We start from the raw sequence: 14,359 nt of genomic DNA, 5'->3' as shown, positions 1-14,359 counted from the left end.
CGGCCCCTGCTTCTCCATCTTGACAGCAGTGTGTCTAGGACAAGATCATCTACTGTGGATTAACTTTTACATGTACACAGCATACAGGAATGTTCATATTTAGGATTAGGCTGGAGGGCAGAGCTCAATTTTCAGAAACCAAAACCAGTAATATTTAGGGGTGTAAGCATTAGGAATTGGTGCCATATACACAGCCAGTATTTCAATCACTGATTGTACATTTTTATACAAAGCTTTATTTTAACTTTCCTATTTGATCTTCTAACTCCCTCAGGAGGATACCTAAAGATCAGGAAAGGCTGAGGAAACTAAATCTGTCAGAGGACAGATTTCTTTTTTTTTTTTTTTTTTTTGACAGGCAGAGTGGACAGTGAGAGAGAGAGACAAAGGTCTTCCTTTGCCATTGGTTCACCCTCCAATGGCCGCCACGGCCGGCGTGCTGCGGCCGGTGCACCGCGCTGATCTGATGGCAGGAGCCAGGTGCTTCCTCCTGGTCTCCCATGGGGTGCAGGGCCCAAGCACTTGGGCCATCCTCCACTGCACTCCCTGGCCACAGCAGAGAGCTGGCCTGGAAGAGGGGCAACCGGGACAGAATCTAGCACCCTGACCGGGACTAGAACCCAGGGTGCCGACCCCGCAAGGCGGAAGATTAGCCTATTGAGCTGCGGCGCCGGCCCTAGAGGACAGATTTCTAGAAATGTCCAAAACATCAGATGAGGTGAGGAGTAATCTCCAAGTTTTATATTTGAATAATCGCTAATTAAAATGTTTGTCTATAAATGATGCGGGGACAACTGGGACATCCACCGGCAAAAGAATAAGACTTGGAGAAACTGGACCCTCAGTTAGCATTGCTGCTGGGGAGGCTGATGGTGCAGCTGCTTTAGAAGCAGTACAGCAATCCTTCTGAAAGTCATGGAGTATGACCCAGCAACCCTGCTCAAGAGAAATGAATGAAAGTATATTTGCAAAACAACTTGCATGTGGGGGCCTGCAGCACTGGCATCCCATATGGATGCTGGTTCAAGTCCTGGCTTCCCTACTTCCAGTCCAGCTTCTTGCTAATGTGCTTGGGAAAATTAATAGTGATCACACTAAAGAAAATAAATAGGGGCTGGAGTTGTGGCAAAGCAGGCTAAGCTGCTGCCTGTGATGCTGGCATTCTGTATCAGAGTCCCAGCTTGAGTCCTGGCTGCTCTGCTCCCAATCCAGTTCTCTGAAGTTGGCCCAAGTATTTGGGCCCCTGCCACCCACATAGGACATCTAAGTGAAGTTCTAGGCTCCTGGCTTCAGCCTAGCCCAGCCCTGGCCATTTGGGGGAGTGAACCAGTATGTGGAAGATGTCTTTCTGTCACCAAGCCTTTCAAATAAATAAAAGCAAATCTTAAAAAAAAAAAAAAAAATCAGACTCCTTTTCATTTATAAAGTCACACAAATTAGGATTATGTATCAATCTCACAAAGCCCCTCTTCATGTCAGGTGTCATGCATGCTCTTACCGAAGACTTGAAAGCCTAGCACACAGGTGTATGTCGTCCAATCAATGTCCTTACAATCTGATCGGTTCCTGATTAGTTTGCAGCCACCTGGAATGTCCCCTTAAATTTGGAAACAGGAAGCATAATCATAGTACTGTGTAACAAATGTATTTGAAAGTCCATCTTGACTCAAACTAACCACATTCACTTTGATTTATAATATATACACTGACAAACATTAAGGCACATATAAACATTTTTTTCCATGTGTTTAACAGGGTTTATAAAACAAAATTGTTTCTCAAAGAATTTTTTTTTCTTTTGAAACTACATATGTCCATCTATTATGCTTAAAACCATTCAGAGCAGCATCAATCCCACTAATTCCTTATTATTATATGTGTCTTCAGTTCTATACAATTACCTTCTTGAAGACATCAACTACATTTGAAAGAACTGAAGCTCAGAAGCCTGTGTTCATTCTCTGTACAATTCAAGTTTCATGCAGCCTGTTCGTTAGCATGCATCTGTGTGATCACTGATACTTACAGTATAATATCTCATAATCTCCAGAGTTAGACATTATATTCTTGTTGTCTGGGGACCAGTCAAGGTGTGTGATGTAGCTGGAATGTCCCTAGAGAATGAAAGGGCAATTGTCAGAAAGAATTTGGGATTTTGAATGATGAATAATATAAGTTAGCCAATACTGTTTTCTGAGTACCCATTTGTCACAATCCTAAAGGCTAGGGAGCACTATTACAACCTCCAGAGCTGAAGAGGGTCCACAGAAGGTCCTTAGACCTTATTCCACTTTACTGGGAGCCACAGATGCAGTGTAAGGAGAAGCCAGTGCCACATGAAGAGTTCCTGCAGTCTCTGGAACTAAAGGGATCTCATCACAATGACAACATTTAAGCAGCTGGAACTGAGGAGAATCCTGGCTTCTTCCAAGAGACACCAGAAGCAAACATGTACTTATTACTTGTGCCAGAAAGCATCTCTTCTAAGAAAGAACCTCAAAAATGTTTGAGGAAACTGCAGTGGTTATCACACTTTTGGATCCTCTGCCCATTACTGGGGTCTCTATTAAAGTGACTCCATTTTTGAGAAATATTGGCCACAAGTTGTGCAGAGAGTACAGTTTTCCTGGACTGCTTCTTGAGCGTCCTTGGTATACCTCAGAAGCTGAGGAGCATGACACCCACATAGGAGTGTTCTTACAATGGAGGGCTCCTAAAAAACTCCAAATAATGTTCTGGAGAAGTCACCCAACATGGCCCTCCTTCAGAACAGCTGCACCCAATATAATCTCTTACTCTTCAAAACATTACTTAAACAGGAAAATAGTGATCTTTTTCTGTTTATGTTGTACTAGCATTGTGGGTACTAAAATGAGTTACTAAATGCTGAATTTTATTGGCTTCATATGAGCATTTGATGATTTCCAATGAACTACTTAGAAATTACACAGATCTAATGATCCACCAAAATCAACACTTCATCTCCTGAGGGTAATCCAAAAAACTCAGGAAAAAGACAATTCAGAGATAAAATGAATTTGGTCCAAAAGAAACAAAACAAAAAACAAAAATAACCATAGCCCTCTAGTCCCCCCACCCCAAATATACATTTCTATGAACTTCTTTGCATGTATCTTAGATGCATGGATTTCAAATCTTTTTTGCACTAAACTAAAATCTCTTGGTTCCAATTCTATGGACTGTTTAAATTACTCTCATACATTATCACATACAAATCTCATGGGGACCTCAAAGAGGAGGAAGCTTAGGAGGCACAGAAAGGTTGTGCAACTTTTCTGAAATCACAAAGAATTGGTGGACCCAAGGTTCAAACTCAAGTCAGATGACTGTGGAGCAAATTAAACTCAGCATTTAAGCTTATCTTTTACTCATTTCTGGAACACTGAAGATGAGAACAAAATAATTTAAAAGTACCATTTTAAGAAAAAGTTTATAGGTAAATAAGGACCTTTTCTTCATACATGTGAGCATAGCTGAGGTAAATAAGTACCCTGTGTGGAAGCAGTAAACCAGTGACAACAGCAGCGATCACTGAGCTTCTCCACCAGTAGTCTTCAGATCTTTTTAGCTCATGTAAAATCCTTCTGCCACAGGAAATCCTACTTGGGAGGCCCAATTACATGAAACAAATCAGATCCATACTACCCCAGATCAACCCTGCACCCAGGAAGGCTTTGCACAAAACAAGTTACAAAGATCTCTGAATCCAAAGCTGCTTTCTAGACTTTTCCATAGCAGTGATTACAAAACGACAGTTTCTACAGTTAACAGGGGACACAGCCATGAATCTATGAACCCTACAGTTTATCATCTAACCACTTTTTCTAGTATTTACTAAACACCAAAAAAGACGGCAGATCATGAAATGCAGCCATTAGAAAAAAGGTCAGAGTTAAATTCTAAAGAAGATGATGGAAATGAGAACCACAAATGCCACAGATCAGCTCAGGCAGGAATGTGTGTGCTGGAGGGGACACTGTGCGTTCTGGCAAGTGCAGGGCAGACTGGTCCCAGAAGGGGTAATGAATGGCACCATAGATCGAAGGGTACAAGGATGACTGCCTCCCTCCTCTCTCCTCCCAGATCTGCCAGCCACCTGGAGTGGCAGTCTCATGAAGAGCCAACTATTTCCTAGGAGATCACTGGAGTTCCTTCAAAGCAATGGGTTAGGACCTGTTATGTGTAGTAAACAAACCTGCATCCTTTGGCACAGGATAGCAAGTATGTAACATCTTCAGCACAAAGTACACTCTGCTCTTCTTAATTTAGCTGTCTGAGGCAGGCATGTGTAAGCACTATACTATGTGAAGCAAATACTGAGCAGTGCTCTGCCATCTTACTTCCCCACTTTTATAAATGACATTGTGCCTTTTGGTGGGTAGCTTAGGCTATCTGGAAATAAAAGGCAAATAGAGTACCCTTCCACCCATCTGTGCCACTTCAAAATTAAGAAACCCTTTTAAGTGTCAGATTGTACTTTGAATTGTACAACTGTATTTGTACTGTATTTTTGCTTTGTTTCTGAAATGATAAAGAATGTACAGCATTAAAATGAAATGCAAGGGTTAGAAATGAGAGGGAAAAGGAAAGTAACAGGGGATGTGAAAAAAGATTTAGCCTGAAGTGCTCCTGGCTAGGTTCTAGCATATGCTGAGGGGTTTGAAGGTTTGATCAGAGTCACATCAAAGTTTTAACGCAGTGTCTCACCTTTGGAGCCTAGTTTATTCATGTAGTTATACTGTAACTGGGTTAATTAAGATTGGCTTGATCAGAGAGGTCAGAGCACAAAGCAGAGGAATGTAGTAGAGTTCCCCATTTTTCCTATTCAAAGGAGGAAGTAGACCATATAATGCTCTTTCCAGCCCTTTATATGCTAATAGTTTTAGGAAGTTAAATGTGACTATTATAGTCCTTTGGAGAGCAGAAAACATTTCAAAAGAACATTCTGTAGGATTACATAACAGATCTCTAGCTTTAAAGTTTATACAGTTTTTTTAAACATTGAATTTCAAGCAGGTAAGGATAAACTTCAGAAAGACTACAAAAGGTATTGGGGTCAGTAAAAAATAGAAATAAATTTCAATAAATGGAAAAGCAAAGTTCTTTATGGAAATTACAGTGGATATTCCCCAGGAACTTCTGAGAGTTAAATTTCAGAGTTAACAATTTAAAGCAGAAAGAGGTAAGAAGTCAGTCATGGCTTGAGGTCAGCGAGCCTAGAGGACAAGCTGACTACAGGCCTGGATCTATCCAATCAGTAGGGCAGTCAGTAAAGGAAAGGATCAGAGGCAAATGTGGGAGTGCCCACCTGTGTCCAGGATAGAGGGATCAGAAGCAAGATTAGTGCTGGCAATAGCTATCACTACATGGTGGACACATGCACTGGACATGCTCACCTGATTATACTCAGGTCTCCTTTTCTCTAAAGGGAGGTGGAATGCACTGTCTAGAGGATGCTCAGGTCCTGTCCCCTGAGATTCCTATATCTTACTTTCAAGAAATAAATTAGCAATCTGATTATCAGTTGATTTCCTGAGGTTTGCTTAGAGAGAGAAAACTTGGTTGGCCAGAGGAAAACAGGATTTAGTGTTGTTACCAATTCTTACTTTAAATTGATACCCTATTTTTAATTTTTAAAAATTAAATTTTTTTAAAAAATTTATTTGGAAGGCATAATTAGAGAGAGAGAATCTTTCCATCTGCTGGTTCACTCTTCAAATGGCTACAACAGCCAAGGCTGGGCCAGACAGAAGCCAGAAGGGAAGAGCTTCATTTGGGTCTCTCATGTGGGTAGCAGGGGCCCAAGTCCTTGGGCCATTCCACAGCTTTCCCAGGTGTATTAACAGGGAGCTGGATCAGAAGTGGAGCAGCCAGGACTCAAACCAGCACCCATATGGGAGGCAGGCAGCAGCTTAACCCATTATTAACCCACTGACCCCTAAATTGGTACTTTATAAACCAGCTTTGGAGAACTTAGTTGACGTAAGTCCGTATATCTAAGATGGATCATCTTGTTTCTTAGCTTATGAGGTTGAAGGTAATGCCCTAGCCTGTAATGATGTAATTTATTAGGGAACCATGCCTCACCTGCTGCTCTGCAACCTTGGGCACCCACAGGCTTCTCAACTGACATGTCTTCAGAAGGTGGTACCATGATGAGGGACGGACTCCAAATATTTGTAACTGGTTATAATTCATTAGAGGGATATTTCATAAGGCTCTAAACCCAGCATGCTTCTTTGGTTACAATGATCACTTAAATGTTGACTAGTAATAGGAAAATTATTGGAAATAACATTTATATTTGGAATTTTGAGAGCAGTTCTAGTTGCATGTTTCAGAAAGACCTAACCTTTATTAAAATCTACAATTTTAAGATAATAGAATTAAGACTCAGAGAAGTTAATTAACTTGCCTAAAAGTTGCAAACTAGTAAGCAGCAGAGCCAACATTAGCCCAGTTTTGCATGTCCTATATAATAGCAGACAACAGATAAAAGTAGTTAAAAGGAGACTATAAGACCAGTTGGTGGAAGCAGACAGCAAGGAGAAGTGACAGCTGGAAGCAAAGCACAAAACAAGATAATTAGAAAAGCAGAGTAGTTGAGCCTTTCATTATAGCCTCAAACAGCACTATAAACTTTAATAGTTCCTAAGGGTATCTTGAAATATTACTTTCAAACACTCCAAGGATAAAAACTGCCTAATTAGAATAGGACAAGCCTCATGCAATTTCTCAACACTCCCAAGGTCATTCTGATTATCCAATGTCACCCTTTGCTCTATTTCTTTTCTGGACCAGTTAAATGTATTATAACAGCACAGTACAACAATATACATACTGAAAAATCTGAGATGTTACCCTACATTGGAAAGTTTGCTCTACTAAGACTTAGGACAACTGTGTTCAAGTCTTGGATCTGCTACTATGTCAAGATGCAACCAATGATAAATTATTAATCTCTGAAAACAGTCTCTTCATCTGTAAAATGAGGGCTGAGTTAATTTAAGTGCTACAGTGCTATCTGCAAAATTTTATGATTCCACAGGTTAACTGATATACTCTATTTATCAAGTTGTGGACTTCTAAAAATTATTTAGTTGAGAGATAGAGAGCTCAGCTTATCTGCTGGCTCACTCTTCAAATGTCCATAATGGCTGGGACCAGCCAGAGCCAAAGCTGAGAGCCAGGAACTTAATCCAGGTGTCTTCTGTAGTAACAGGGATCCAGCTTTTGAGCCATTATTCTGAGTCCCAGAGTCTGTCTGGATAGGAAGTTTGAGCTAAGTATCCAACCCAGGCACACCAGTGAGGTAGGTGGGTGCCTTAACCACTAGACCAAAAGCCCAACCTTAAACATGGACTGTTTTAAAAGGTCAAGGTTGAAAAATTAAGAAAAATTTGGAGCCTATTAGGGTAAACTTGAATAATCAAAATTCCTTATATTGGATCATTTCATTTTTTTGGGGGTAGATGTGACATTTCATTTGATCTTGCACACCATTTCATATAAAAATATTAAGTTGATAAAATTTTTTAAAAAAGATTTATTTATTTAACGGTCGGTGCCGCGGCTCACTAGGCTAATCCTCTGCCTTGCAGCGCCGGCACACTGGGTTCTAGTCCCGGTCGGGGCACCGATCATGTCCCGGTTGCCTCTCTTCCAGGCCAGCTCTCTGCTGTGGCCAGGGAGTGCAGTGGAGGATGGCCCAAGTGCTTGGGCCCTGCACGCCATGGGAGACCAGGATAAGCACCTGGCTCCTGCCATCGGATCAGCGCGGTGCGCCGGCCGCAGCGCACCTACCGCGGCGGCCATTGGAGGGTGAACCAACGGCAAAAGGAAGACCTTTCTCTCTGTCTCTCTCTCTCACTGTCCACTCTGCCTGTCAAAAATTAAAAAAAAAAAAAAAAAAAAAAGATTTATTTATTTAAAAGGCAGAGCAATAATGGAGCAGGGGTGGGGGAATACAGATATCTTACATCTACTGGTTCACTCCCCGAATGGCTATAACAGCCAGGTCTGGGTCAGGCCAAAGCCAGGAACCAGGAATTCCTTCCTAGACCCTACATGGGTGGCAGAGGCCAAGTTCTTGGTCTGTTATCTGCTGCCTTTCCAGGCCCATTAGCAGGAAGCAGGATCGGATGTGGAACAGCAGGTACTTGTATCAGTGCTCTGACAGGGCATAGCAAGCAGTGGCTTCATCCACTAAGCCACAATGCTGGCCCCTAAATTGATCACTTGATTAAAAGATGGATTTGAACAGAATAATGGGTAATGACTCATAATTATTGTCAAGTCAAATAATATTCTGGGTAAATTCTACAATTTATTTGCGTTTGCTTGAGCTTATAAATAGACTGGTTTTAGCATGTAGTACAAGTATATAAAAAGCAGATAAACAAGTCTTTCTTCCTCAAATAATAAATGGCCTGGTTTTGCTTCTACATATTAGGCATCCCTCATCTGGAATGCTCCAAATTCAAAACTTTTTGAGCACTGGCATAACACCCAAAGTGGGAAATTCTGCACTTGACCTCAAGTGCCAAGTCACACCCAAAATATAAAAGCAGTAAAAATTACCTTACAGCCACATACACATGAATTTCATGTTTAGTCTTAGATTTTTTTCCTCCCAAAGCTATCTCATTATATATATGTAAATATTCTAAAATCTGAAAAACAAATCCAAAATCTGAAACACTTCTGGTTCCAAGTATTTCAGATAACGGATACTCAGTCTGTACAGAGTAAGCAAAATAAGTATCAGACCCATATTGAAGTTTACTTTCATTATCAGATGTGTGTGAGTATATGTATATATACTCACATATATGTGTGTGTGTGTGTGTGTATATATATATATATTTATATATATATATATATATTTAGTTTTATTTATTTGAAAGACAGAGTTACAAAGAGAGGTAGAGCCAGAGAGAGAGAGAGAGAGCCAGAGAGAGATCTTCCATTCCGCTGGTTCACTCCCCAAATGACCACAATGGCCAGAGCTGAGCTGATCTGAAGCCAGGAGCTTCTTCCAGGTCTCCCACATGGGCGCAGGGGCCCAAGGACTTGGGCCATCTTCTACTGCTTTCCAAGGCCATAGCAGAGAGCTGGATCGGAAGAGGAGCAGCTGAGACTTGAACCCGCACCCATATGGGATGCCAGCTCTGCAGGCTAGGGCTTTAATCCACTGTACCACAGTGCCGGCCTCTATAAGATGTATATTTTAAAAAACCAAATTATTTTATTTATTTATCCTAAAATAATCATTTAATGATAAAGATGGCTAAAGGATCTGTGCCATTAATTCATGATTTGATAATCCTACATTAATTTCCTAACTTTTATAACAAACTACCTCACTTTTTATAAAAATAGTAGTTAACACTGAATACTCAATGCCAAGCTCTATCCTGAGCACTTCATACACATGAACTGATGTTAGCCTGTAGTGGCGCAGTCTTAGCCACAGACTGTGTTCTCAACATGATGCTGTATATTGCCTACCTTCTCATTCTTCTCTTGCTCCACTCTGTACCTTTCTCATCCTACTTCTTGGGGACCAAGGAACGTATCCTGCAGATACTCCCAGTGCTTAGACCATTTCTTTAGTTAGCAAAGGACCTGACACATAGTCAATACTCAGTTCACCTACAGAATTTAATACAATCTCCACCCTATTATGACAAAATAATCAAGTTAGGAGAGGGAAACAAACGGCAGGAAAATGCTATTGTCTACTGTCTTAAATACAGACATCTACAAATTATTTTAGTGGCAGAGAGGACACTGTAGAGTGTGGGGGATGGACAGGAACATGGGATATTGAGATTAAAAGTGAAATATCTTTTCTGACTTCATCTGTAAAATGTCATTCTAAGAGCTTCTTATAGTTTTAGGAAATGAACTTAAAAGTCATCAGAGAGAGACAGATATTAAACTCCTATCAAAAGGAAACATCTTGAGGGTGGGTGTTTTGCACCATGGTTAAGAAGCTCTTTGGAATGCTTGTGTTCCATTTCAGAGTGCCTAGATGCAAGTCCCGGCTCTACTACAATTACAGCTTCCTGCTAATTTGCATCCTAGGAGACAGCAGGTAATCACTCAAGTAGCTGGGTTCCTACCACTCAGGTGGAAGATTTAACTGAGTTCCTGACTCCTGGCTTCAGCCTGGCCCAGTCTTGCTGTTGTGGGGATTTGGGAAATCAATCAGTGAATAAAAGATCTCTACTCTTTCAAATAAAATGAAAATAAATAAGTATTTTTAAAAGGAGACTTATCTTGGCTGGCGCCGTGGCTCACTAGGCTAATCCTTTGCCTGCGGCGCCGGTACCCCGGGTTCTAGTCCCGGTTGGGGTGCCGGTTCTGTCCCGGCTACTCCTCTTCCAGTCCAGCTCTCTACTATGGCCCAGGAGTGCAGGAGGATGGCCCAAGTGCTTGGGTCCTGCACCCGCATGGGAGACCAGGAGGAAGCACCTGGCTCCTGGCTTTGGATCGGCAGTGCGCCAGCCGTAGTGGCAACTTGGGGAGTGAACCAACGGAAGGAAGACCTTTCTCTCTGTCTTTCTCTCTAGCTCTGCCTGTTAAAAAAAGAGAGAGACAGAGAGAGACTGACTTATCTCTAGAGTAGACAGGGAACTACAATGTTCTGTCCTCAAGTAATCTGCTGTTTTCAAAAACAGGGATTAGGGGCTGGTGCTGTGGCATAGTGGGTAAAGCTGCTGCCTGCAGTGCTGGCATCCCATATGGGTGCTGGTTCGAGTCCCAGATGCTCCACTTCCGATCCAGCTCTGCTATGGGCTGGGAAAGCGGTAGAAGATGGCTCAAGTCCTTGGGTTCCTGCACCTGTGTGGGAGACCCAGAAGACGTTCCTGTCTCCTGGCTTTGTATCGGCCCAGCTCTGGCTGATGTGGCCATTTGGGGAGTAAACCAGTGGATGGAAGACCTCTCTCTCTCTCTCTGTCTCTCTGTAAACTCTTTCAAATAAATAAATCTTAAAAACAAAAACAAAAACAGAGATTAAAGTTTGAAGTAGCCAACAACAGAAAACAACAGATACAGCAACATAAACATTTAGTTCTCTTTCAATCCAATTAAAATTTCCCTATAATTTTGAACTTAATTTTATATTACTATTACTTACAGTGCACTTTCCATATCTGCTATATTTTCTTCCATTTTCTGAGACTACATAGAGGTAAATAAAGTTGTCATGAGATCCTACAGCCAGGAAGGTGCCATCTAGAGTTAAACAGGAAAAAGTGCTGATTAGAGAAATGGCACTGATAGATTTGTTTACTGTGATTTCACTGACCCTATACTAAATACTATTTCACAAATGTTATTAAATATCACCAATTTAAGTGTTATTTTGCAGTATCACTAAGGACATTCGAAAAACAAATGGTTTTCCCTAGTCTAATCCCTTCTTGGAGATGCTCACATCCCTTAGACTCTACACTGACTTCCTTCTAGTCAGCAAAACTACAGAGCAAATTCTTAGAGCTGGCTGAGGACATCTGCTTAGTTCAGCCAGCACCTGTGATCTCCCCAGTTACAGGGTAGGTTCTCTTGGAAAGGAACCATCTTCTCTTCTTTCATGGTCTCCTCCATTTTACCTACCATTGCACTAAGCATGTAGCAAATTTCAACAGAGTCCATTTCATCTTCGGATTTTACTGTTTCTGTTTGCAGTGATCACTGGCTACTACAGAAACACTTTCAGCTTCAAGGTGATTCTTGTTTATAGCTTGAAGCATATATTTTTTCCTTCCTTGTTCAATTCACAGAAAATTTTCTGTGCTTCTTTTGAACAACTGAGAATCAAAAAGATCCTTTGGACTCCATGGTGATGGAACAATTTTGGGTGTATTTTCAAATATAAAACATGTTAGTCTAACTCCAGAGAGAGGAACAGTGTGAACCAAAGCCCCATTAATAACAGGGGACTGTAACTGGAATATTATTATGGAAACATAATTAACATTTTGAATCAAGTACAAAGAATTAATCATGGCTAAACAAATCTGTCAAACTCTTATGATAAATTGCTGAGTATTTTATCTAATTAACAAGTATATCATTACTACATAACCAGTAACACTGTAACTAGATTCTAAAGAACTTGGAGGGCCTGTGATACTTGTTTAATTTGAATATTACTAGAATTTTTTTAAACTCATATACGTAAGTTACTAAGAAGAGGTAACATTCAGCCCAACAAATACTCAAAATACTAAGTCTGTGTAGCACAATACTGCTTTTTATGTCTATACTTCATGATTTAGAATGTTGTTTAACTTTATGCAGATCTTTGGCAGTTTCCAGTAGCAGGATTAATCTGATATTGGGGAAAACATATTCAATTCTTAACAACTCTAGAATGCAGAGAATGAGGCGTCAGCTTTATTGAAGCAAAGTCAGCAATTTTGTGAGGTGCTGTGAATGCAAAAGAGGGGTGGGGTAAATCTGCCTACCTACTGAGTATCGCATCACAGAGAGCTGCTCATTTCCATCGGTGTGGATAGAAACTAGATCTCTGGTTTCTGCATCCAGAACAAACCACCTGTTAAGTAAACACAAAAATTTTCTTCAGATAAGAGTATTTGTAGAAAAAAATGGTTGCTGATACCTTTTTCCATTTCTTTTTATGAAATTTCATTAACAGCCCTTAAATGACATGTTTACCTCTTCTAATAAAGGATGAATTTGGTTTGCAAAATGTTGCTAGATATAGTATAAAGAAGCTTCTATGGGCCTAGGCTGTTCTCATTCCTAGTTAGGTATTTACTGAATGCCAACTGTGCCCCTTTGTTTAAATTTTAGAAAATAAGATGTCAGGATCACTGTTCTTAAAGATTACTACGTTACAGTTGGGAAAAAGGAAATGAGCCAATTGAAAGAGAAAAATGAATGCTAGCAGGCATAGGAAAGCCTTTAGGAATGATGTAGATACAGTGAAGTGGACATTGAGGGAAAGTACAGGCAATTAAGCAGGAGGAATAATAGCTATGCAGCTAGGGAGGTGGGAAGGACAACAGAGAGAATGGAGGAGGATGAGAAAAGCAGTGAGCCACTCATTTGGTGTGATGTCAAAGGGACCAGCAGGGGGCACTCTGCTTCCTCAATATCTTCAACACTTGCATATGGAAGCTCTAAAACTGACAGTTTTTCTTTCTTTACATTTTTTGTTTCATATATTCTCTGAAAGGCAGAGAGACAGAGATGGAGCTCCCCCTTCCAATGGTTCACTTTCCAAGTGCTTTCAACAGCTGGGGTCAAGCCAGGCCCAGGCCAGGAGCCAGGAAGGAACTCAATCTAAATCTTCCAACTTGAGTTACCATTATTGCATCCCAGGGTGGGCATTAGCAGGAAGCGAGAATCAGAAGTGATGCTGGAATTCAAATTCAAGCACTCCAACAAGGGATGCAGGTATCCCGAGCAGTGCCTTAAGTGCTATACTAAATTTGTGTCCCGTAACAATTTTTCCTCATTCAGATTTATAGGGTAAGTAAAAAACAATGACATAAATCTAACTATGTAATGAATGATTATTGCTTGACCTTTTTCTAAGAGCACTTGAAAGAAGGAATAGGTGTTTTGGAAGAGCAGAGCAACACAGGATATAAAGCAAAGATGGGCAATATGGATAGACAAAGTTGGGTAAGTGAGAAGAAGGTAGGTAATAACATGCATAGTGGGTTGGAAGAGTTCAGAGCTGAGCACTGCCTGAATCAGAGTACCCTACTAACTTTTTTTTTTTTTTTTTTTTTTTTTTTTTTTTTTTTTTTACAAGCAGAGTTAGACAGTGAGAGAGACAAAGAGAAAGGTCTTCCTTTATCTGTTGGTTCACCCTCCAAGTGGCCACTATGGCTGGTGTGCTGCGGCCGGCGCGCTGTGCCGATCCGAAGCCAGGAGCCAGGTGCTTCCTCCTGGTCTCCCATGCGGTTGCATGGCCCCAGGACTTGGGCCATCCTCCACTGCCTTCCCAGGCCACAGCAGAGAGCTGGACTGGAAGAGGAGCAACTGGGACAGAACCCAGCGCCCCAACCGGGACTGTAACCTGGGGTGCCGGGGCCGCAGGCGGAGGGTTAGCCTAGAGAGCTGCGGCGCCGGCCCCCACTAACATTTGTAAAGTGAATAAATAAGCAAATAAATTTAAAATAATTTTGGAACAGGACAAACGCCAAGTTTTGGCAAGAGGTACATAATATTCTACAGTACAGTCTGCAGGAAGATAGTCAAGGGGGAAATAGCAGGATGAAACTAGAAAATAAAATCATGCCTGATCTCATAGTGCATAGGATAAGAAGTATGCGGTTTTATTTTTAATTAT

The 14,359-nt window shown here is 41.0% G+C and overlaps 1 protein-coding gene across 4 annotated transcripts in view; it reads right to left on the bottom strand.

Annotated features, from left to right (window-relative positions):
* EML4 (EMAP like 4) overlaps positions 1-14,359 on the bottom strand; it is a 174,651-nt gene that overhangs the window by 4,771 nt on the left and 155,521 nt on the right. For all 4 annotated transcript variants that reach the window (XM_062209337.1, XM_062209338.1, XM_062209339.1 and 1 more), the window contains 4 exons: positions 12,501-12,589; positions 11,168-11,265; positions 2,027-2,114; positions 1,499-1,597 (listed from right to left, as the gene is read on the bottom strand). In XM_062209337.1, coding sequence (XP_062065321.1) covers positions 1,499-1,597; positions 2,027-2,114; positions 11,168-11,265; positions 12,501-12,589 — 374 coding nt within the window. The remainder of the gene's footprint in view (positions 1-1,498; positions 1,598-2,026; positions 2,115-11,167; positions 11,266-12,500; positions 12,590-14,359) is intronic.

The sequence above is a fragment of the Lepus europaeus genome, chromosome 13 (assembly GCF_033115175.1).
Source record: "Lepus europaeus isolate LE1 chromosome 13, mLepTim1.pri, whole genome shotgun sequence".
In the NCBI taxonomy this organism is placed as follows: Eukaryota; Metazoa; Chordata; class Mammalia; order Lagomorpha; family Leporidae; genus Lepus; species Lepus europaeus.
Note: the sequence above shows the minus strand (reverse complement) of the source record. Positions and strands in the feature narration are given on the sequence as shown.